General features: G+C 40.9%; 1 protein-coding gene across 1 annotated transcript in view; it reads right to left on the minus strand.

Annotated features, from left to right (window-relative positions):
• Nucleotides 1-1568: 1568 nt before the first annotated feature.
• Nucleotides 1569-25471, minus strand: part of LOC110560674 (cytochrome P450 2J4-like) — a 53557-nt gene continuing 29654 nt past the window's right edge. The window contains exons 6-9 of the mRNA XM_060365216.1: nt 21503-21644; nt 13695-13882; nt 9289-9427; nt 1569-1747 (exon numbers count right to left, since the gene is read on the minus strand). Of these exons, the coding sequence (XP_060221199.1) occupies nt 1569-1747; nt 9289-9427; nt 13695-13882; nt 21503-21644 (648 nt within the window). The remainder of the gene's footprint in view (nt 1748-9288; nt 9428-13694; nt 13883-21502; nt 21645-25471) is intronic.

The following is a 25471-nucleotide window of genomic DNA, read 5'->3' on the forward strand; positions in this document are numbered from 1 at the left end:
TAGGTTTAAGGTCAAGGTTAAACTACAACCTGTAAATGAAAACTGATTTTGCCACCTGAGGCAGGGAGCAGAGCTGGCCTTGGGGTCATGAGAGTGAGGAGCCTAGCCCTGGTTCCTCACCAGCTGCAACACTCAGGAGAATGGGCCCTTCACCTTGCCTGGGCAACAGAGTAGAGCTGGTCCTGGTTGTGCAGACTGCCAGTGAGCCATCTCAGAGGCCATGAGAATAGAAGAGTAGGCCTTTCTGCTGTTACATTTTGAGAAAAGGCCCTGTACCTTTCCTGGGCTGCACAGTAGAGCTGGTCCTGATGGCATGGGCATTCATGAGCCAGCACTGAGGGCATGAGAGCAGGATTGGTGGCCCTGACCCTTGCTGGCTGCAGCACTGGATGGGCCAGCTAGGGCAGGGCAGGATATCTTGCCCCTGTGTTGTTGGTGCATAAGAGCTGGCAGGCTGGCCAATTCAGATATTTGTCAGTCTAGATCCAGGCCTTTGAAATGGCCCACCCCAGCATCTACCCCATCAATGAACTGCTGGAGTATGTGAGGGTGAGGGGACTACAGATCCAAAATAACATTATCTCCATGACACAGGGCAACAACTGGATATCCAAGCGATGTACCAGTCAGGTTCTAGTGTTGGCAGTATAAAAGAAGCCAGAGGCCTTGTACCAAGGCAACAATTAATTGCTATGAACATTGGCAAGCAAAAATGTATGGACAAAAGGGTACATACTGTGGGACACACTGTGCCACATTATAGCTTCCACATGATAGTTTTTTTTTCTCTTTTGTGGGGAAGGTTTCAAGGATGGAAAGAAGGCATGAGGGAAGAAGGTGATGAGTGGGATTGAGGTGCATGATAAAAACCACAAAGAAACAATAAATATTTTTTGAAAGAGAGAAAACTGATTTTATACTACTTGCTCTTCGTGCCCATGAGTAGGGAAACATCACTGCTCTGCTGGTTTCCAGGACTAATTGGAGGTAGAACTACATAAGTTAGAGACGGTTCTGCCATATGGGAGAGAGTCTTCATGGCCTGCTTCTGTGGATGCAGTCAGAAACTCATTTCTGATTCTTATTCTCTCTTTGCCCCACTTCAGGCAAAGAATATAATGGGTCAGAACAAGGTAGATGTGTACGAAAGGAAGAAGGATATAAACTGAAGGCACACCACCTTAGGTAAAGTGACCCATGATGTTTAAATTTTTAATTCATAATTAATGTTTCTTATTAATTTTTAATTCAATTTAATGCATTTTTTTGTATAAAAGAAATCACCATACAGAGTTAATAAAATGTAACTGATAAAAAAATAAAAAAAAAAGAAATCACCATTCTCCTTGAAACTTTTAGATAAAAAGTGTGCCATTAAGCTCATAAATGGTTTCCCCACTACCAAACTAAGGGGTCAGCATGCCAGAAACTTAACACTCTAAGCCCAATTTCTTCAATGTCTTAAGTCATGTTTATTTATGACATCCTTCTCCTCTTGTGTGACCAAGGGTCAGAAGCTTCAGGCATTCATCATATCTTCAACTTGTCTTCTCTTTCCTTCTTCAGAGTCACTGTCTAGGTACAGCACAGATGTGGTAGTTGACTGGGGAATGGATGAAGCCCTTTTTGAGTTTCATGCTCAGCTTCTCATTGACTGGGGACTTGAAGGTGAATTTTTGCATAAGAACAGTGAAGAAAATGAACAGCTCAGACATGGCCAGTTGTTTTCCTGGGCAAGCTCTAGTTCCTGTGAGACAAAATCAGAAGATAAGACACTTTCTCAGCCTATTTTGGTGCATCAAGGGACTGGTGTCCCCAACTTCCTGCTGCAAATCCTGAGCTGACCATGGGCTTTGTGTCCAATTGATTGTGTCTAAGATCTTTTTGATTTAGCCACTAGAGCCTGATTCAAACTGGTATTTTCTGACTTTTGTCAGCACAGAAAATTGTCATCTCTCCAGGTATCCTGTTTATTTGCATTGAATATTGATATGTAGAAATAAGACCTGGACAGGAGGCATTCTCACAAGTCTGGGAGCTATTGCTCTAGGGCACATCACATCCACACATCCACACTGCACATTCCTCATAGTGTTTATATAAACACACACATTTGTGTCTACATTTATTGTTGTGTCCATCTTGTCAGGCTCTCTATTGAAAATCTGGGATCACAGGATAATCTCTAATGAGCCAGAGAAACGCCAGCACTTCCCTGTCCCTTTCCTCAGAGTGTCCCCATCAAGTCTCCCCACAGAACAGTAGCACTCCACACAGTGGCTAGCCCATTCTTAAGCCCTTGTTTGTGTGGACGTGTTAGTGCAGATGTATTTTCATTTTTATTTATTTCTTTTAGATGTTTCATTTATGTATTTTATGTATGTATGTGTGTTGTATCTGAAGAGGACATCAGATTCCAGAATAGATGGTTGTGAGCCATCATGTAGTTGTTGGGAATTGAACCTAGGATCTCTGGAGGATCAAACAGTGCTCTTATCTGCTGAGCCATCTCTCCAGCACCTGCAGATGTGTTTTAAATATGTGTTCATATTTGTCTGGATGCCAAAGGACAAATAAAGGTGTTGATCCTCAGGTGCCATACACCCCACCTTTATACAGATAGCGTCCTCATTCTTTGGAACTTTGCAAGTTGGCCAAGCCTGAGTGCCAAGAAACCATCCTTTCAAGTGTTAGTATTATAATCCCAGGCTCTATGCTCCAAGTTTTCTTTGTGAGTTCTGGAGATCAAATTATTCTATGCTTCCAAGGCAAGTGCTTTATACTAAGTGAGATGTCTACTCTGCTTTCTTTCTTTCTTTCTTTCTTTCTTTCTTTCTTTCTTTCTTTCAAAATAATACATTTTTTTTGACTTAAGTAAGTTAAAAATTCAGGAAAAGGTTTATAAACTATAACAAGCTGCTTAGACTGGTATTAAGTTAAAGGTATGATTAATTTTTGGACTTTTATATCCATATACTGATGTGGTTTCCAAAAAGGACATGGTAGTAGGAATGACAACAGGCACTGTTATCTTTAGGCTATTGTATACGAAGCTGCTCTGGTTTTCAATGACATTAAACACTTTAGAATTTTCTGATGGATGCATATTTCCATTTTGTTATCTGCCTAATACATGTATTTGAGGAAACAGAATGAAAGCAGACCAGAATAGGTGCTTAGTAAAAGTATATTTGTTACAATGGTGTCAGCATCTGACATTACATCTGTGTGAAATGCTCTCTTTCTTCCCTAGCATGGCCAGGTAGGTGGGAACTTGTTCAGCATGAACCATGTGATTAAAGGCTTTGCCTTTGTGATGGGTAAACTTGGTTACCATGGTGGTTTAGGTAAGAATGGCTCCCATAGGCTAATATATTTGAATGCTTAGTCAGCAGGGAGTGAAGCTGTTTTGAGAAGAATTAGGAGGCATGACCTTGCTGGAAGAGATGTGTCACAGAGATTTGAGGTTTCAAAAGCCACAGCAGGTCCAATTTCTCTCTCTCTCTCCCTGCTCAGGTCATATCTAATAACCTTCTAGAGCTGTGTGATCCAGCTTGAATACAGATATGCCCTTTTTACACACATTTAATCACAAACAATGCAGGTACAGTTAGTTTGTAGAAGGAAGCATCCATGTATGAAGTGATGTTTAATTGAGAGGGAAAGCAATGAATAAGAGAAAGATTTGACAGCCTAGGATATGCCCATCTCTCACAAGAACAAAGAGGAAAGAGAGGCAACTTAAAAGAGAGGAGAGAGAGAGAGAGAGAGAGAGAGAGAGAGAGAGAGAAGCTGTTCTTTGATGGCAGTTCAGTTGAGTTCAGGCAATGCAGTGGAGTTCAGCTGAATGCAATTGAGTGCAGTTGGATTCATGCAGTTCTGTTGGTATAATGTTTTTTTTATTGTATACACCTTATCCTTGTTTATTCAAATACTGATTTCTCCCCCACCCCACCCCCAACTCTCTGGTTTTAATCCAGATATTGCATTGTGATACTCATTCTAAACATCCTGTCTCAACTCTTGTGTAAACAGGACAAAATAAAGCAACTAGACACAATGTTGAGCAGGGAGGAGCCAGAGGACAGAAAAGAGGGGAGGAGCCAGAAGACAGGAAATGAGTGGGAGGAGAAAGGGCAGAAGAAAGAGCTAGGAGAGTGGAGCTGGAGGAGAGAGCTTGGAGGACATCGAGCATGAACCAGACCTAAGATTTCACAAAAAGCAAGCATAATGTGGGAAATCTAAATGTTAGGAAACTGAAGGCTTGGAGGGTTAGGAGGGAGTAAATATTGCCCAGCATTGTGTTCTAGGTTAACTAAAAACACAGTCTCTGTGTGGTGATTTGATTATACAACTGCTGAGGATTAACAGCAGCATTACCAGAAGATAAATCAATAACAAATATTAATCATCTCCTACAGCACAGTTCCATTCAGTTATTTTTTTTTTCAGTTCATGTAGAGAGCAGGCAGTTTTACTAAAAGAGTTTTATAGAGATAGGTTGATGAGAAAACAAGATAGATACAGGTAAAGACTGAAGGAGGCAGAGAATGAGATGGAGTCATAAGATTATAAGATAGAGTTAGTTTGAGGTCAAGCACAGCAATTCAATCAGAAGTGAGAGAAAGCAGTTTGAAACAGTCAGCTTGGAGAGGAGTTTGAAACAGAACAGCTGATTTGAACCAGCAACCCAGAGTTCAGAAAGAGCTAGAAAGGGTTAGTTTATTCAGCAGTATAGGAAACTGAATCAGTCTATGACTAGGTAAGATTGTATTGAGGCTAGAAGCTTCTGGGACTAGGCTTAAGTTAGCAGACAGAGGCTGTAGCCCCTCAAGACACCAATTAGACTGGCAAATAAAAGTTACATTCTCTCTCTCTCTCTCTCTCTCTCTCACACACACACACACACACACACGCACAAACATGCACACTTTCTCTCTCTTGTGAATTAGAATATAAAGCTCTCACTCCTCTAGTGCCATGCCAGTCTGCTTCTTGCCATAAAGATCATGGACTAATCCTTGGAATCTGAAAGCAACCCCCCATTAAATGCTTTCTTTTAAGAGATTTCTTTGGTTATAGCATCTCCTTGAAACAATAGAACATTAGGCAAGGCAGTTACCATCTTGACTGAGAGATACTCAGAAAACTGATTTCTATTTCTGAGGTAAGTTCAGATATGATTGAATAAAGGTCATCGAGTATAGGTATATAGGTCTTTGAAGTGAGAAGAAAGACCTGTTCTGAGCATGGATGGTAACATCCAGTTGGGCACCACTGGCTACTTGGCAGGGCTACCTCTTCCCGAGCCCCTGTGACTGTTTTGCTGTGTCTGATCATGAGCATCATACTTCACTTTCTACAGCCTATGAACATGGGCTCACTCCAACTTGAGTCTTTCAGGGTTTCAGGTATAGAAAGTGTTATAGGTTCGTCTTATCTCAAAACTTTCAGGTTTTTTGTATTTACCAACTTCTCTTACTCTCCAGGTTGTAGAAGGACATTTTATCATTTTGTGAGTGTGTAAATAAAAATAGTAATATTATATCTGGGCACAGGGGTCTTTTCTGAGACTGATACTCCACCAAGGACCATATATGGATATAACCTAGAACCTCTGCCGCTCTGATGTAGTGTGTGGTAGCTCAGTAACCAATTGGTTTTCCATAGTAAGGGGAACAGGGACTAATTCTGACAGCAACTCAATGGAAGGCTCTTTGATCCCCCAGTCCCCCAAGGGAGGAGCATTCCTGCTAGGCCACAGAGGAGGAATTTGTAGCCAGTCCTGAAGATACCTGATAAAACAAGGTCAGATGAAAAGGGAGGAGGTCCTCCAAAATCAGTGGACTTGGAAAGGGGCAGGGAGGAGATGAGGGAGGGAGGGTGGGATTGGGAGGAAATGAGGGAGGGATACAGTTAATAAAATGTAACTAATAATAAAATTAAAAAATAGTAATATTAACACATTGTTGACAGCATCAGTCCCTAGGTCATCTTGATTAATGTTGATGTCAGTCCCTAGGTCATCTTGATTAATGTTGATGTCAGAGCTCATGCTAAAGAAGAATTTCTTTCTGTCTTGCTTTTTCCTACCCCTCTCCTTTTCTTATTTCTCTCTACTAAGTGCCCAGTTCATTGTGGAAAATGCCACCGTTAAGAAAATGGTCCTGGTTGTTACGAGAAAACAGGGTGACTAACCCATGTGAGCAAGCCAGTAAGCTTAGTGTCTTCATGGCCTATGACTTAGTTTCTGTTTCCTGGTCCCTGTCTTGACCTTGGTTTCCTTCTTGATCGACTATAATCAGTAATTACAAGCTAAATAAACCCATTCCTCTTCAAGTTTTTTATTTTTTATTTTTTGTCCTGGTTTTTATCACAGGAATAGAACGTAAAGAAGGGGTTTTAATGACTGAAGAGAATTAGAATTTTGGTTTAATTGGTAAGATAAACTTTACACTCTAACAGCCCCCACTCCCCACACCTAAGAGAGCACTAGCTGTAGCCTTCACTATTGAATTTCTCATAGTATCAGAGAAGGTAACATCTCTTCAAGAATGCATTTTCACCACTCATATCTGGTCTTTCTCTGGAGAATGTTCTCAGTCAACTGGGAAACTTGAATAATACCAAAATATTCACCTAAGGTATGTAAGTTGAATGTTTATAGCTTAGATTTTGTTCTTGTGTTGGCAAGAAATTCCATCTATAGATTTGATTACCAACCATGACAGTATTGGGAAGTAGCATATAATGACGTAAGTGTGTGTCAAAGGTAGGTCATTTGAGCTATGTTCACAATTTCGTAACATCCTGTCCTTGCTTTCTGCCAAAGCATTCTTCAGACAAACACTTCTAATAAATGCTTTGTAACTTATATTTGCTTCAGGTAAATTGTTGTGTGGGAGGCTTATTGCTACATTCTGTTAACCTAGGCCTAGTCCTGGAGGCTTCTAGCCTCTGTACACTCTAACCTAGGCCTAGAATTTCAGCTTCTGGGGATTATTGCCTAATAAGCTTATCCTTTCTTCTTTTGAGCTCTGTGCTAGCTGGTTCAACTCAGCTGTCAGATTCAAACTCCTCTCCTAGCTGACTTCTTCAGTCTGACATTTCTCCCAGCCTCTGAATTGCTGAAACTACCTCCAGCAATCTGCTCTAATCTCCTGGCTTCCTCTCATTCTCTGACTCATTCCGTCTTCAACTGAGTTCTCTCTCTGTTTCTATTACTGTCCTGATAAATGCTTCTCTCTCTCATTGCCCCTTACATAGCTTCCCTTTCCTCTCTCTTGTCTTGAGAGTTGTGTGTATCCTGGTCTGTCAAATCTTTCTCTGCTTTTTACCTTTTCTTCCACTCAATTAGACATTTCTTTCAAACATGGTGCTTCCTTCTATAAACTAACTTTACCTTCATTGTTTGGGATTAAAGGCATGTACCACCATGTCTGGACCTAAGCTTTTCTTTACCTGAAGCTTGCTCTATACCAAGCTTGACTTGAACTCAGATCTGCCTGCCTATGTCTTCTAGATTAAAGGTGTGGTCATATTCCAGCCAGATCACACAGAACTAGAAGGTCTTGTCAGAACAGCCATGTTTTGAATTAACATTTCTCTACAGTGCTCTGTGTCACTTCAGGCACAGGACTCATGGCCAGACTATAGAATGAGAGTGCTGAAACCATGAGCCAAACAAAACTGCCTCCTATAAAGTTGTTTTTCTCAGATATTGCTTCAGGGAGGGAAGTCTGACAAACACAACCTGGGCTAAAGGCTACTTGGACACTTTCCCTTTCACCAAAACCCAGAAAAGCACTATTGAGTCTGTGCTGCTGTTTTTATTTTACAGCTGTTGGAGAGAACAATTAAAGGGGTGATACATGAAGTTTCTATGGAAAAAGACTTTGCAATATAAAGAGAATGCATGGATGCAGCTTCACTTGGCCTAGAGAACCATCTTCCCTATGATAGCCATGGTGGTATACTAATAATCCTTTCAAAGGAAACATCACAGAAAACATGTCTGAGGGATGTAAGAAGAGTGTTATTTCTAGACGTTCAGGCTCTGATTCAATAACTTAAAATAATTACCATAAATATAAAACATTGCTGAGATTCTGAGCAATAATTGAAGTATTTTTAGTTTTTGTGAACAGTAAGATTGGACATATGCCCTGTATTGTGTCAGATTTCCTACTAAAGCAAAGTGTGAAATGCTAACAAAGTTGACACAGAAACACAAGAAAAGACCAAAAGTACAGAAGCAATGCCAGCCATACAAGACTAGGAAAGCCAAGAATTCCACACTGGTTCCTTTGTAGACAGTGTTAGGAAACACACAAACTTCAGTGTAAGAAAATTTGGTGGATGTTGAGCTCTAGCTGCAGCACATTTGTCTAGGTCTGTGTCCACATCTATTCAGTGCTCACTGATTCCAACATGAAAAGCTGCATTGGGACACATGCTCCAAAGGGCAGCTCTGCCTCCTCTTCTATCACACCACTTTCATGTTCTCACATATGTGTTTGACATAATATAGGCTCAGTACACATTTATGGAACTAAGGAACTACAAAATTTCTTGTAGTTCATTGCACATGTATGGGCAGTGCATAAGAGCCAATAACTATAATACAGCAGGATAGTTTTTCACTGGTTTAACAATTGGAAGACTATAGTATTTTTTTTTTATGATTGGCTGGAGAGAAAACATAAGAGAGTGGGTCATCCCTACATCCCCTTGACTGACTATCAAGTTGCAGAACACAAATTATCTAAATAGATTTTTTTTAAATGCATGCTTAAGTGCATAAAAGATAAATGACTTCTGGGTTTTGGACAGAACTCAATCCAGTTAGGCAAAGGACAGTTCTAACTATTGTTTGGTGTTCCCATTGTAGTGAGTAGGTGGGCACTCTCGTATGCCTTCTACCCACGTTATTACAAATTTGATAGTGCATTACTTAAAAATGATTTTGATATTTAAAGACTTTGTAAAGATGGCGTGCATTCAGATTTCCTTGTGAAGAGGAGGCAGAGTGGTTGGGTCTGTGTTTCTAATGTTGTGGAAAACAAAACAACGGAAGCCAAAAATTCCATTAGAGGTAAGGGAGAACATGAGAGATAGGAGTGTTGAGAAGCAGTGCTAGTTGTAGAGAACACTGGAATGAAAACACCTTGGAGCTTCACTGGCTGGAGCCATCTGGAGATGTTCAAATTAGAGAGGAGATCTGTAGGCTTAAGAGAAGGCAAGGGGTGAAGTAGGATTCTGACCTGTTTTCTTCTCATGATCACTCACCCATTGAGAATGGCAGAAAAGATTCTCTCTTCTTAAACTGTCCATTCTCCAAAAAGTGCTCTGGATTGAAAGTATCTGGAGTGTCCCATTCTTTGGGGTCCCTGTGCAGAGCATTCAGATTGGTCAGGACCATGGTACCCTAGAAAGGACAGCAAAGATTCAACGTTTGGTGTGTGGAATGGGCCCAGACAAGGGAGGGGGCTCCCAACATCCCATTTGTATTCACCCCCTCAGCTCCTCACAAAATGCCATCCTTAGTTTAGATCAATTATGGACTGTGTGTCCTTCAGACATTCCAAGGCCATTAGAATTCTGTTTATTAAAAAATCCTGGTTTGTGGGAAGAAGTCAGAATGTGATATGGAATAGACATGTGAACATCCATAGGAAGCTAATGAGGCAGCTTGTAAATAAGCATCAACCCAGCTACTTCTGTTTGGCTCATATTTCTATTTTGTTTTATTTATTACAATCCATTCACCCTGCATCCTGACTGCAGCCCCCTATCTTGTCTCCCCCTAGTCCCAGACACCCTCTCTCCTGTCCTCCGATGTCCCCTCTCCCAGTGCCCTGATAGGGGAGGAACTCTTCCTCTTCTGTCTGACCCTAGCCCACCAAGTCTCAGCAGGGCTGGCTGCATCATCTTCCTCTGCAGCCCTGCAAGGTTGCTTCACCCAGGAGAGGTAATCAAAGAGCAGGCCACTGAGTTCATGTCAGTGTCCCTGATCCTCTTGCCAGGGAACCCACTTGGAAACTGAGCAGCACATGGGCTTCCTCTGAACAGGAGGTCTAGGTCTTCTCCATACATGGTCCTTGGTTGGAGTATCAATCTTTGCAGGGCCCTCTGGGCCCAGGATTTTTGGCTCTGTTGGTCTCCTTGTGGAGTTCCTGTCCCCTCCAGGTCTTTCTTACTTCTGATGTCTATCCTCTTTGCCTTTCTGAGTGAGGTTTCAGCCACTTCCCTAGGTCCTCCTTGTTGATTAGCTTCTATAGATTTTAGAACTATAGATTTTAGTATGTTTATCCTATATTACATGGCTAATATCCACTTATAAGTGAGTATATACCATGTGTGTCTTTCTGCTTCTGGAATACCTCACTCAGGATGATCTTTTCTAGTTCCCATCATTTGCCTGCAAATTTCAAGATTTCTTTGTTTTTAATTGCTGAGTAATATTCCATCATGTAAAAGTACCACACTTTCTGTATCCATTCCTCTGTTGAGGGACATCTAGGTTGTCTCCAGATTCTGGCTATTACAAATAAAGCTGTTAATTATACATCATTGAACAAATGTCCTTACTGAAAGGTGGGGCATCTTTTGAGTATATGCCCACAAGTGGTATAGCTGGATCTTGAGGTAGCACTATACCCAATTTTCTCAGAAAGCGCCAGATTGATTCCAAAGTGGTTGTACAAGGTTACATTCCCATCAGCAATGGAGGACGGTTTCCCTTTCTCCACAACATCTCCACCATGCGTTATCCTTTGAGTTTTTGTTCTTAGCCATTCTGATGGGTGTGAGGTGGAATCTCAGGATTTGCATTTCCCTGATGACTAAGGATGTTGAACATTTCTTTAATTTTCTCTGCCTTTCAATATTCCTCTGTTGAGAATTCTCTGTTTAGCTCTATGCCCTATTTTTTAATTGGATTGTCTGGTTTGTTGGACTTTAATTTCTTCAGTTCTTTAAATATTTTGGATATTAGCCCTCTGTCAGATGTAGGGTTGGGGAAGATCTTTTCCCAGTCTGTAAGTTATCATTTTGTCCTGATGACAGTGTCCTTTGCTTTACAGAAATTTCTCAGTTTCATGAGGTCCCACAATGAGGACTATGGAAGATTTGCAAAAGAAAATATCTCTTTCATTTCTGTTTCTCTCTTCTTGGCACTCTGAATTGACCTTCTTAACCCAGTTCATCAGCAGGACTAGGAACACATCAAGCATATAGATTAAGCAAGTCTAGTCCATTAAACTCTCGTTATGCTGCCTTGACTCCTCAGAGTATGGCTTTATCTCACTGTGATTCACTCACCCCATTCTATCACCTGAACCACTCTCTCAGTATCTGACTTTGTCATGTCAGTAACTGTTTCCCACAGCTATCTTAGTGCAAGGAACAAACTGGCTCTCTCAGACTCACATCTGCTCCACAGCCAACAATGAAGTATGTCGTGAATACAATATTACCACACCACACTGCTACATCTCATCATTTCCATTATCCACTGTGTAGAATGTTTCAATCAGTTTTAGTGTGAAGAACATTATTTTAATCTCCAGGACCATTTTCTCCTTGGACATCCACTGTCTTGGCTGCCATAAGTTGCTTTTTTTTGTTAATTAATACCATTTTCCAGTTATTCCAATCCCCTTTAAATGTTTTTGTTTTTGTCATGTACTCTCTTCCTTGCCCATGTTGCCTGACTAAAGTTTAATGTGTTTTTTTTTATTCTCAGCAGGAGCATCTTTTTCTTTATACCCTCTCTTGTTCTTTTCCAGGCTCTGCTTCACTCTCTAGTCTATCTACCTCTAGACAGAGTGAGGGTGCTTTCTTCTGGGCATTCTAATGACTTATTGCTTATTTTGTTCAGAATGTTTTACAGACACAAAATCTTCAGGTGAGTAAGCAATAAAAATTACAACTGCTACACGGAGTGGGAAGCTCTCTATGTATGGCCCTTCTTCCTGTGAGTACTGTACGTTTTTCTCTATCGTGGGTTCCACTGCATTGTAGAGTTGTAGGAATCAATTCCAGGAGAGATTAAGAAGTTTCTTAAAGTCACACAATGGGAAGAGATGCAGCCACTTCTGAAACTAGGTCCATGTAAGATCAAAATCATGGCTCTTTGCTTCACTTGGATCTTATCCAGTTAGAATGGCAGTGTCTAGAGCCACTCTTAGAGTTGGCACTGAAGATCCACACCAGAAGACATACGTTGAAGTGGTCTGTTTTCTGGGGTTAAATGCATGGTTGCATATGTATTTTCTGTGTAGACTCATCTGATCTCAACTGCGAAGACTTTCCTGGAGAACAACACATTCTGAGCATCTAAGACAAAAGTATAACAAATTCACAGCAGTTGTGTCTGGTAGTTAATCTTGATTCTGGACTCTGGGTATTGATAGTTGTCTAGGAGATAACAACAAAACACCACTAATAGTAGCCATTAGGACATTTCCAGAGAACGTTTTGTTTGTTTGTTTTTGTTTTTGCTTTGTTTTGTTGTGCTTTATGAAACAGGGTGTTCTGTATAGCCTTAGCTGTCCTGGACTCACTTTGTAGACAAGGATGGCCTCGAATTCACAGAGACCTGCCTACCTCTGCTTCTCTGAGTCATGGTATTACAGACAAGAACCAATGCTCCCCAGACAGAAAACATTTTCTAATGGAAGTAGACATTCCTTGGCTTTGTGACACCATCCTTCTAGCTGAAGAAATGTGTGGAATAAATGAGTTGGGAGGATGATCTGCTGCAGGCTTTCTCCCTGCTTCTTGGCCACCATCGTGAAGATTGATCTCCTGTGCATCCACTTGCTGCCATTCTTCATTTAAACCTTAGGGATTTATTTTGCTGCAGCCAAGAAATGTCTGATTTTGTTAAGTACACAGTGCAGAAAAAGAAGGTAAAGGATGATAATTATGCCAGGAACAGAAAGAGTGTGATGTGGAGATCTCTCTGCAGAACCCCTGAGTAGAACCTAATCTGGGGTCTGCATGTGGTCTGCAAAGAGGAAGTGGAAGAGGGATTCATAGAGAAAAGAAGAAAGGATATCTTTCAGTGTTTAATGTAGTAAGACCTGAGCAGGAGAATGAGTTTAGTTCCAGATTCCAACTCTTATGACACTGTGTGTTATAGTAGAGAGGGCGTATGTAAGCTCATTTTACAGTATCTCAACTTTCTAATGCATAAAGTGGGGATCAGTACTCATGAAAAGGGGTTTAAGACATTTTGAGACAAATAAGTATTCTCAGCACATATTTACTTGACAACTATCTACTTTTTTCTCCTTTTCTTATAATTAAAGCCAGTTCTCTTTGAACTGAATTTCTTTGTGAGATATGAAGTTCTCAACTATTGTAGAGTAATAAAAAGCTGGAAAACCACCTCATAACACACATAGGAAAAGAACTACAGAATCCTGTGAGGCCACATTAGCACAGAGAGAAGGGAGGATATTATTTAGTAAATATAGCCAACTTTGACTGAGAAAATTTGACCAAGGAATCCTCCTTTCTCTGTTTCCCAACGGCACACATAAATATTACTTGGAGGAATGCTCGCATTTTGTTATGAATAACATTTGCCTAACAGTTTGCATGGTGTCTTTGAGCAGACATATAGGTTACTTTTATATTTGGGTTCCTCAGATAATGCTAAGGACGGACTGGAGGTGAAAAGTTACCTTGGGCAGGTGATACCCAGCCAATGTGCTATCAGCGGTTACTTCTCTGGGAATGTTCAAGGGGAAGATGTTGCCCATCCTCAGCACCTCATGGATGACAGCATTGGTGTAGGGCATGGACTCTCGGTCGACTGTGCTTGGCTGCCTGTCATGGCCAATCACTCTATCAATCTCAGACTGTACTTTTTCTGCAAGAAAACAGGGGGTTCTGTTAACTTCAGTGTTTCTAGTGCTTTCTTCTGAAGACAGAGCAGTTCTCTCCAAAACTTTATCTTTTCACATTTCACCCAGTTTTCTGTTTACAAAGAAACACCATGTTCCTCTTCTCCTCAAAGAACTGCTGTGAAAAAGTGTCAACTCTAATTATTACACACCCACAGTACTCCATGTATCCTGAACTGAGTAGCTGTGATCAGCATGGCTCAGCTTGTAGCAGTGCGCATTCAGGCTTCCACACATAAGATCTCTTAAACTAATGGTTTAGAAAAAGTGAAAGCTTAGTATTCAGAGTGTGAGAGTCCGGGATATCTACAATCAAGGCATCAGGAGACTTCTTAGCTGATAAGGATCAATATTCTATTTCTAGATGGCAAAGCTTTGCGGTGTTCTAGTGTCTTAAGGAGAAGGGAATCTCATTGGGCCCTGCTTTTAAAAAGAAACATGGAAAAGTCTTTCTATTTGTGTGCATGTGTACATGTTCCAAAATGAAAATATGAAGTGACAGGACAACTTGCAGGAGTCAGTTTTCTTCTTCTTGTGCCATCTGGGTTCCAGGGATTGAACTCAGGAAGTCAGGCTTGTAGCCTTTCCAGCTGAACCATCTCACTGGACTGTCTGATACCTATTTGAAAGGCACTAATGCAGTTCACAAGGCCAATTACCTGCTAACACCACTCCACTGGTAACTAAATTTCACTAAATGAATTCATAGGGAATATGCAAACTTTCATCCTCCTGAATATCCTTAGATTGGGATTTCCTAAAGAGATGTATCCGAGTACATGGAACATCTCAAGCTGTTAGTGACCATTGTTGCTGCTGAAACTACATTCTTCCATGCTCTGTTTCCGAATTTGACTACTAAGAATAAATAGGCTTCATTTTAAGTGTTCTTTGATAATTACACAAACTTATATAAGTGTAACAAAGAATTGAATCTTGTAGGTCTCCCTCATATATTTTTCCCAGTTTCTATCAGAATAGAGAATCTGCTGTTGTCTAGCCGAAAGTTAATTTCTTAGATACCTTTCAGAAATGGAGCATGTTCTGCCCAGTAAAATACAAATAGACCTGATGTTTTATTCCGTGACAAGACCTGAAATTATGGCTCTCTGCTTCCTTCCCATGCTCCTTTCCTGTGGGTAAAATGGAGCCCGAAGGGGGGCCACCTTAGTGAGTATTGAACCTCACTCCCATTTCAACTTAGTAACAATTTAAAGGAGTTTGGAATAATATGCCTGTGACAGGGTCTAGTTTAGACTTTCCTTCCGTGAGAGAAACAGATGTGTGCCAGTGCACTATATAGTCTACAAATACTTAATGGGGCATGTGCATATATCAGAAAATGAACGCAATAACCATGGCTTGTTTTTGAGGTAGGATCTTCCTTTATATACAAATAACCTCAAGACCTGAACTGTTCTTGCCTTAGAATTTCAAGAATTATGACTGTGTGTTCCACCAAGGGCAAATTAAGTGTACAGATCAATAATCATTCAGTATGTTCATATTGCCACGGATGTAACTGCCAAGGGATTTCAGTGGAAACTGAAACGTAGTATCTAGGTTCCCATCTCATTCAGCCTTCTCTTCTAGTTTCCTCATTTGTGTGGGACAGGACAGTTGGTGAAAATGTTGCAAATGGTTGCTTAACTCATCACCATGTCCTGAAAGCTAATCAATGCTAGTGCAGTTACCAAAACTTTTCTTCCTCATGACTGGATTGCCTCTCTAGCTCATGTATGTCATGCCTTTTCTAGTCACGATCCATCAGTACTCTGGTTGGTCCCAACTCTTGACTACTGTGCATATCGAAAAATGAACATGGGTGTAACAAGTTTCATGTAAATTTACTGATTTCCAGGACCCTTTGCTACAGAATTCAAATCTTATTCTCAGTAACGTTTTAAAATGTAGAACACTGTCAATAGAGCACAATGGTAGCTGACAGATTGGGAAAAGAGCTTCATCAGCCCTACATCAGACAGAGGGCTGATGTTGAAGATATATAAAGAACTTAAGAAATTATACACCAACAAATTAAACAGTGCAATTAGAAATGGGGTACAGAGCTAAACTGAGAATTCTCAACAGAAGAATATAGAATGGCTGAGAAGCATTAAAAGAAACACTCAGTGGCCTTAGCCATCAGAAAAATGCAAATCAAAATGACTCTAAGATTCTTTCTTATACCACACAAAATGGCTAAGATTAAAAAAGTCAAGTGACAACACATGCTGGAGAGGATGTGGAGAAAGCGAAACCTTCCTCCATTGCTGGTGGGAATGTAAACTCGTACAACCTCTCTGGAAATTAGTTTGGCTCTTTCTTAGGAAATTGGGAATAGTTCTACGTCAAGACCCCGCTATATCTCTCCTGGGAGAGATACCCAAAAGATGCTCTATCATACAACAAGGACATTTGCTCAGCTATGTTCATAGTGACTTTCTTCACAGTAGCCAGAAACTAGAAACAACCTAGATGTCCCTCAACCGAAGAATGGATACAGAAATTGTGGCACATTTACACAATGGAATACTACTCAGCTATTAAAAACAAAGAAGTCATGAAATTTGCAGGTAAATGGATGGAACTAGAAAAGATCATCTTGAGTGATAACTTAGAACCAGAAAGACACACATGGTATATACTCACTTATAAGTGATTATTAGACCAATAGTACAGTATAATCATACTACAATCCTCAGACTCAAAGAAGCTGAGTAACATGGAGGGTGCTGAAATGTCACTCAGAAGGGGACATAGTATAGAGAGCAGAAGTGGATGAAGAGAAGAAACTGGGCAGGAGATGGAAGGGGAGGGAAACGAGTGGGGACCAGATATGGGGAGAGCAGAGGCAGGAGGTAAGAGGGCTATGAACAAGAAGGGAAACTGGGGAGGGACAGCTCTTGGTCAAGCTGAGGGTTGCTACAGGGTAGGCTCCTGAAAGGATATGGGTGTGATTCTAGCTGAGACGCCTAACAGGGAGAGAGACATGAAGACTGAAGTGACCACTTCCTAGCTAAATGGAACTAGTGGAAGGAGGGGATCAACAACCCAACAACAAAACTTTTGACTCCCAAATTACCCTGCCTATAAGAAGTGTAGGGATAACAAGGGAACAAAGATAGAGGAAAAGTTTAAACAATAATTGGCCCAACCTGAGACCCACCCCATGGTAGAGAGCCATCCCCCGACACTAATACTCTGCTAAGCTTTCAGATCGGAGCCTAACTTGATTGTCATCTGGGACGTTTCAGCCAACAGCAGAACAAGATAGATGCTGGGTCTTGCAGCCCTGCATGGGGAAGAACTCTGGGAGTCCTGTGGAAGTGTTGGGGGAAAGCTGGAAGGACATGGAGTGGACAGGAACCTCACAAGATCAACAGAGACAACTAACCCAGTCCCATGGGAGCTTTCAGAGACTGAGATATCAGCTAAGGAGCATATGTGATCTCGACCTAGCACCCCCGAAGACATGTAGCAGATGGGTTGCTTGGTCTTCATATGGGGAGCCTGTCAAGTGGAGGGGATGGCTCTGTTTCCAACATGGACTCTATAGCCCACTTTTGGATCATTTCTGCCTGGCAGGGAGATGAAGGTACGTGCAGTCCTGATGTGACTTGATGTGCTGGGGAAGGTTAATGCTGGGAAAGGAGGCTCTCCTTTTCTGAGGAGAAAGGGATAAACTTGTCAGACAAGGACTCTTCTGATATTATAGAAAGACAAAATGATAGACCATCTTTAAGCAAAAGAATGGCAGAGAAGCACTTAAAGAAATGCTCAACCTCACTAGCCATTAGGGAAATGCAAATCAAAACAACCCTGAGATTTCACCTTACACCCATGAGAATGGCCAAGATCAAAAACTCAAGTGACAACACATGCTGGAGAGGTTGTGGAGAAAGGGGAACCCTTCTCCACTGCTGGTGGGAATGTAAACTTGTACAACCACTCTGGAAATCAATCTGGTGCTTTCTCAGACAACTAGGAATAGTGCTTCCTCAAGATCCAGCCATACCACTCCTGGGCATATATCCAAAAGAGGCTCAAGTACACAAAAAGGACATTTGCTCAACCATGTTTGTAGCAGCTTCATTTGTAATAGCCAGAAGCTGGAAACAACCCAGATGCCCCTCAACTGAAGAATGGATGCAGAAATTATGGTACATCTATACAATGGAGTATTACTCAGCAATGAAAAATAAGGAAATCATGAAATTTGCAGGTAAATGGTGGGATCTGGAAAGGATCATCCTGAGTGAGTTGTTCCAGAAGCAAAAAGACACACATGGTATATACTCACTCATATAGACATACAACATAGGACAAACCCACTAAAATCTGTGCATCTAAAGAAACTAAGCAAGAGAGAGGACCCTAACTAAAATGTCCAATCCCCATCCGGAAAGGCAAAGAGGATGGACATCAGAAGAAGAAGAAAACAAGAAACAACCTAGGAACCTACCACAGAGGGCCTCTGAAAGCCTCTGTCCTACACACTATCAAAGCAGATGCTGAGGCTTATGGCCAACTGTTGGGCAGAATGAATGGAATTTTATGTAAGAACTGGGAAATAGTAAGAGCTGGAGAGGACAGGGTCTCTACAAGGAGAGCAACAGAACCAGAAAATTTGAACACAGGGAACTTCCCAGAGATTCATACTCCAACCAAGGACTATTCATAGAGATAACCCAGAACCCCTGCACAGATGTAGCCCAGGGCAGTTCAGAGTCCAATTGGGTTACATAGTAATGTGAAGAGGGACTGCCTCTGACATAATCTGATTGGCCTGCTCTTTGATCACCTCCCCCTGGGGGGAAGCAGCCTTACCAGGCCATAGTAGAGGACAATGCAGCCACTTTTGATGTGAACTGATAGACTAAGATCAGAAAGGAGAAGAGAACCTCCCCTATCAGTGGACTTGGGGAGTGGCATGCATACAGAGGGAGGAGGGAGGGTGGAATTGGGAGGGGAGGAGGGAGGGGCTTATGGGGGGATGCAGAATGAATAAAGTGTAATTGATGAAAAATTAAAAAAATAAATTAAAAAAAGAAAAAAACTATGCTTAAAAATGTAAATACATATTTTTCTTTTAATATTAAATATTATGAAAAGAAAAAAAATCCCAAGAAAAGGATGATGGCTTCATTTTATATATAAAAGAAATATAGAGGAAAGGAAGGATCAGCTAAAGGTCAGAAAGATTGAACTTTTGAAGGAAGTTTGATATAAGTTTGATATAACAGGTAGAAGGAAATAATTTTCAACCTATTAATTTTATGTCAATTTAAAACAGAATCAAACTCAAATAGATAGGATAGGATAGCTAGGGTAGGAGAGCTATATAGGACAGAGTCATCCTGTCTGGCATTTTTGTAACTGCAAGGTTTTACAAAGTGAATCCTGAGTTCACTAGAATTCCCGAGATTTGGAGATGCCACTGCCACGAGGCACCTGCAAAGGACGCTGCAGACAGGTGTGTAACCAGCCCTAGAGAGAGATTCATGTTGCAGGCAGCAAAGGTATATGGGTGGAGCCCTATAAGTCACATGAAACTTAGTTTCCATCATGGTGGATTTGGCATTTTACTTCTTGGATTTCATTCTTGCTTTGTTTCAGTATTTCCTCATGATACCTCCACTCTTCCCCTTTGGAATGGGAATGTATATTCTCTGCCAGTGTATGCTGGGAGTCAATGAATCTGTGCTTAGGTTTTAGAGTGGAGATTGCCTTGAGTTTCAGAAGACACTGCACTTTTGAACAGTATTGAGACTGCTAAAGACTATGGGGACTTTTTAAAGCTAGACTAAATGCATTTTGGATCATAACATACCAGGAGCCCACCAGGACCAAGGGTCCAAATAAAGAGGATTAAATGAGAAATGTAAAGAATAGGCTCTAGTATTTAAATGTTAAATCCTAGGAGGTGGTGCTGTTTGGAAATCTGTGAGACTCTTGAAGGCGGATGTTTCTGGGGAAGTGTTTAAGGGCTTATATCCAAGCCCTATTTCAGTTTTCTCTTTGTTTTGTGTTTGGAGTTGAGATATGATGTCTTGGCTTCTTGATTCTGCTTACCAATGCTATACTTTCTGCAAAATTATTTAATCTGTTAGTGAAAATAAACTCATATATATATATATATGTATACACACACACACATATATATATAAAATTTTTGTTTACAGTATTAAATAACAAAATAGAAACGTAGGTAAGAAACATAAATACATGTGATATAATAAAATATACATTTTACAGCAATTAAAAAAGCTTGGAAATGAAAAAAGCCCAATAAATAAAGTGATAGCTATGCAACCATGAGGATATGAGTTTGATACCTGGAATTCATGTAAAAATTCCAGGTGTGGGGATATGCACTTCTAATCCCAATGTAAAGGGGAGGCAGAGACAGGAAGATTCCTGTGCTTCACTGGCCAGACAGTCTTAACTTCTTTTTTTTTTAAAATAATTTATTTAATTTTATTTTGTGTGCATTAGTTCAAAGGTGTCAGATCCCTTTAACTGGAGCTACAGACAGTTGTGCGTACAGTTGTGAGTGCCATGTGGGTACTGGGAATTGAACCTCGGTCCTTTGGACGAACAAACAGTGCTCTTAACCACTGAGCCATCTCTCCAGCTAGTCTTAACTTCTTGCTGAGTTCCAGGCCAGTAAAAGACCTTGTCTCAAAAAGTGGACCATTTTATCTTTATTCCATGGGAGACATTGTGATCACTACTCTTATTTCATCTAAGAGAGAAATAGGTGCCTTGACTGTCACTGTGATTTTATGCTTCACACATATGCTTTTACCAAAATTAAAAAAAAAAGTTTCATGGCATTAAAAATATTCTTATCTTCCACCTGATAAACTCTTCATAATCTGGAGGAATAAAAATGATGAGATGGGCCACTATTTTTGAAGGCATGAAAGCTCTTGTAGATGCAGAGCAGTGGGCAAAGCCCTTGAATGGGGCACATTGTTACAGCTCTTAATGGAGTGATTGGCCGCAATGTCCCAGTCAGTATATTCTTAGTAGAATTTAAAACATCATATGGGGTGGTATCTGAGGAGATTCTTCTGAATGTTCAAGAAATTGAAACAGTACATTTTTGGTAGAGGGAAATCTGAATACCATAGTTAGAGATAAGATTAAGGACTGTGCTAATAGAGAAAATGTAATGAATGGAGTGTCCATGCAGAATGTATGTGGTTGAGTCTGGACAAAGGTCACATCAATACAATGACCAGTAACAGACTGAGGCATCTTGGTGAAATCCACGGCAACACAGGAGGCACTAAGTGGATTTTCATGGGACAGTGTCACTCCTTGCTAGAATCTACCACAGTGAGAGTCTCTATTTTCCCCTAGAATTCAAGACCCTTCAAAGCACAGACTATAATGTCAGTACCCACGTCATCACATTCCTCACAGGAAATGTGAAGACCATGACCTTTACCTGAAACACTCTGTCTCACAGCTGTTCTAGGTCTTCCACTCCACTATCCTAGCTTCTGGCCTCATCTAAGTAACAACTTTCAGAAGCACCATTTTGCCTTGTCCAGGTGCATTCACCACAGGCTCACCTTGGACTTCTGGGTAGAGGGCCATGTAGAGCAGAGCCCAGCGCAGTGTCGTGGATGGGTTCTCTGTTCCAGGAAAGAAGAGGTCCAAAGTGCTGCAGATGAGGTTGGCTTCATTGAAACTTGTAGTAGACTCATCTGGGAACTAGAGAAAGCACTGTGTAGTTTTTTTGAAGGCTCTGCTATTTATATATTTGTTTATTTATTCATTTATTTATTTATTATACATTACAATCTGACTGCACTTTTTCCTCCCACCATCCTCCCAGCTTCCACCCTCATCTCTGTTCTCCCCCAGATCCGATTTTCTTCAGTTTCCCTTCAGAAAGGAGCAGACTCCCAGGGCTATCAACCAAACGTGGCATAAGTAGTTACAATCAGATTCAGTGTAAGCCCTCAGATCAGTGCTGGATGGAGACCACCCAGTAGGAGGAAAAAGGTACTAAAAAGAGGCAAAAGCATCAGAGATACCTCCTTCCAATACTACTGCTAAGAGTTCCACAAGAACATTGAGCTACACAATCATAACATGTAGAGTTAGAGGATTTATACTTTTCTCAAGAACAGAACGTTAAAACTGGGAAAAAGATTTGGAAGAAATCTTTTTTAAATGATTTATTTAATTTTATTTTATGTGCATCAGCGTGAAGGTGTCAGATCCCTTGGAAATGGAGACAGTTGTGAGCTGCCATGTACATGCTGGGAATTGAACCCGGTTCCTTTGGAAAAGTAGACAGTGCACTTAACCACTGAGCCATCTCTCCAGCCCCAGAAGAAATTTTTTAAAACAATATTTCCTTTGACCACATTGGGTAGTGCTGTTCTCCTTCAAGTGAAAGGCTGATCAAAAGCTCTTGAGTAGATAAAAATCAAGAGATTTATTTTATTATGACTATATTTTTGAAAAAGCTTTTAGTGAAATAGAAAATAATTGGATACAAAGTATCAGTTTGGTTTCATGTATCAGTTACATCACTAAGTCAGGGCATAATCTAGAATATCCAATTTACATTTTTTGCTTCAATTCTGTAAAGTGAGAAGAAAACCTGTGAGACTTATCTTTGGTTGCCAACTGAACTACATCTGTGATTAACTAAAATCCAAGTTGCTGGGTACACCAGTGAGGGATTTTTTCTTAATTAAATCATTTAAAGTGGGAAGATCCCCCCTCTTTTAACCAGATCTTTTGAGGTGTAAAATTCTATCTTAAATCTGGGCCACACCTTTTGGTGGCAGCTTACAGGGAAGAAGAGAATTTTTGCTCTTCACCTGCTTGCTTTTACTCTCATTTCCTTCCCTGTTCTTAGCACTTCTTCAGGATTCTGGCATATACTGGATATCAGTTGAAACATTCAGCCTCATGAACTGAAAAAAAACTACTGGATTCTTAGACCTTCTCTTGGTAGACAGTCACTGATGGACTACCTGGACCACGTACTGTAATACACACACACACACACACACACACACACACACACACAGATATGGGATTAATTAGAGTGCCTTACAGTTCTGTTCCTCTAGAAATCTACGAATGATACAACACACATTTGAATCATAAGTTGTGTGAAATGACCTGAAAATATAGCAAATACTCAGCAAATGTTTTTGCTCATGACAGAAATTAAGTAAAATCTCCATGTTCACTGGCTGTCCCATTCTCCCATTAATATTTCATTGTCACAGTCTATTGGTACCTACTGTAAGTGTTGCAGCTCTGAAGGAAAAGGTATCCTGGCAGTTGGGAGCCAAGGATACCATAAAGTAACACTGTACAAGAAACGCCATACATGAGATTTATTGGCAGGGAAAAACCAAGAAGGGTGGCTGCCTCTGCTCAGGTGAGAAGCAGCAGGGAACTGAGCAGACACGGGATTTATTTCTGGTTTCTTGAGGGATGGACAGTTTTTCAGGGTGGAGATTTCCAGGGTGAGGATTTAAATTCAGGGATTTATGTATTTGGTTTTATTTTGCATTCAGGGATTGGCAGGTTTCTGTGGCCAGCTCAGGAATTCATGGGTTTTTCTGTTCACATATTGGTGGAGTTATTTTTCTTTTAGGGTGGGCCTGGCCACTCTCCTGTTTCATGGTTGGGAATGACCATTGTAGCCCCTTAGGGCCTTTAGGGTAGTCTGGGAGATAGGGCCTTGTGCTGAAGTTCCTCAGGATGGGGCCTGGCCACTATCCTGACCTGAGGGTTTACAAAGTTTACAAAAGGAGTCCACAGTAGGGAAAGCTTTCCTTGCCACTTGAGTTGTAGCAAATAGCCAACACCTATCAGTTGTTCTTTAGAGTGTAATATTGTTTTTACAGCGTTCTCTGGAAACATCAATTTGTTAATGTTGCTGTCAATGTTGATGGTCTCACACCTGCACTCCACATAGTGAATAATTTGCCTCTTACTCTAGAGATAAAGTATAGTTTCTATTGAATTATGGCAGGAAGATGAAGAAAGGGTGGACAGGCATTACCACTGTACAGTTGGTCAGAGGAGGAACTTGGAATCCAGTGAGTCAAAGAGTCTATGACAGAGGCAGTAATATGGATTACCCAGAGGCCTACCGAGCTTATATCAGGATAATTAACATTACAATCTGAATCTGAAACATTTCCTAAGGCTCATGAGCTAAGTTGCTCTGACATTTCTTCTCTGTAATAATGGATGAACACTCCACCCTGCCCAAAATTGTGAACCAAAATAAATCTACAATCTCTTAAATTGTTTTTTTGCAAATTATATCACTATGATGCATAGGTAGAACATGCATCCAACCTGCCATTTTCTGGCCTTTATGTCATTTGAGAGTAGCGATGTAGGTTCTGAGGAAGGCAGAAGTCCCACCCAGACTTTGGAGATAAACTTCAGCATGTAGTCAAACTCTGTGAGCTGAGATGGGGTGGGTGATTGGCATTAGAACAACTCACCAAAAACTAGAGCTCTGGAGTTTCATTGTACTTTTACTTTGTGAATAGCTCCTTCATCTAAGGGCAAAGTTCAAGGAGGGCCATAGAGGTCCATTGTCTGCCATTTTTAGGATCTCATGCCAAAGAGCATGAATGCTTTTCTTCTAATAATATTCCTGGCATACAGCTTTGTGCATTTATTTTTAACTTAATTAATTAATTAAATTAATTTATACATACTGTTTGTACCTCCTCCATCCTCTTCTCCAGGTACCATCCTCCTTCTTCCCCATGTACCCCAAAAATTACTTCTCAGAAAAGGGGATTCCCCCCTCATCAATCCACCTGAGCACATGAAATCATATCAAGATTGAGATCATCCTTTTCCCGTGTGGCCTAGCTAGGCAGCCCCACCAGGGGAAAGTGATTCATAATCAGGCAACAGAGGCCTTGTCAGAGACAGCCTCCACTCCCCTTACTAGGGAACCCACATGAAGACAGAGATGCTCATTACCTACATCTGTGTAGAGGGCCTACATCTAGTCCATTCATAGCCCTTGGTTGGTGCTTGAGTCTCAGTAAGGCACTGTGGATTCTGGATAGTTGGCTCTGTTGTTCTTCTTGTGGAGCTCGTGTCCCCTCTGGGTCCTTCTAGCCCCCCCACTCTTCCACAAGACTCCCTGTGCTTCACCCAGTGTTTGGCTATGAACCTCAGCATCTGTTTCTATCCACTTCTGGGTGGATCCTCTTAGGGAACAGCTATGCTAGGCTCCTGTCTGCAAGTATAGCAGAATATCATTAATAGTGTCAGGGGTTGGTTATTTCCAAGGGGATGGGTCATTTCTAAAATACTATTCCTAATTTGTATTTCCACAGTGTGTTAACCAGTGATCTACAAAGATGCCCAGATCTTCATTTTATAAGCTGTGCATGTTACTGATAAGCTAAAATTGACTTTGCAGGTGTGGTTAATTTGAGAGAGGAATATTAGCATGAATTATTCTTCTTAGAGGGGGGCTTGATCAGAGCATAAGAACCAATCAGAGGAGACGTAAATATGGAAGGAGA

Source organism: Meriones unguiculatus, chromosome 12 (assembly GCF_030254825.1).
Source record: "Meriones unguiculatus strain TT.TT164.6M chromosome 12, Bangor_MerUng_6.1, whole genome shotgun sequence".
NCBI lineage: Eukaryota > Metazoa > Chordata > Mammalia > Rodentia > Muridae > Meriones > Meriones unguiculatus.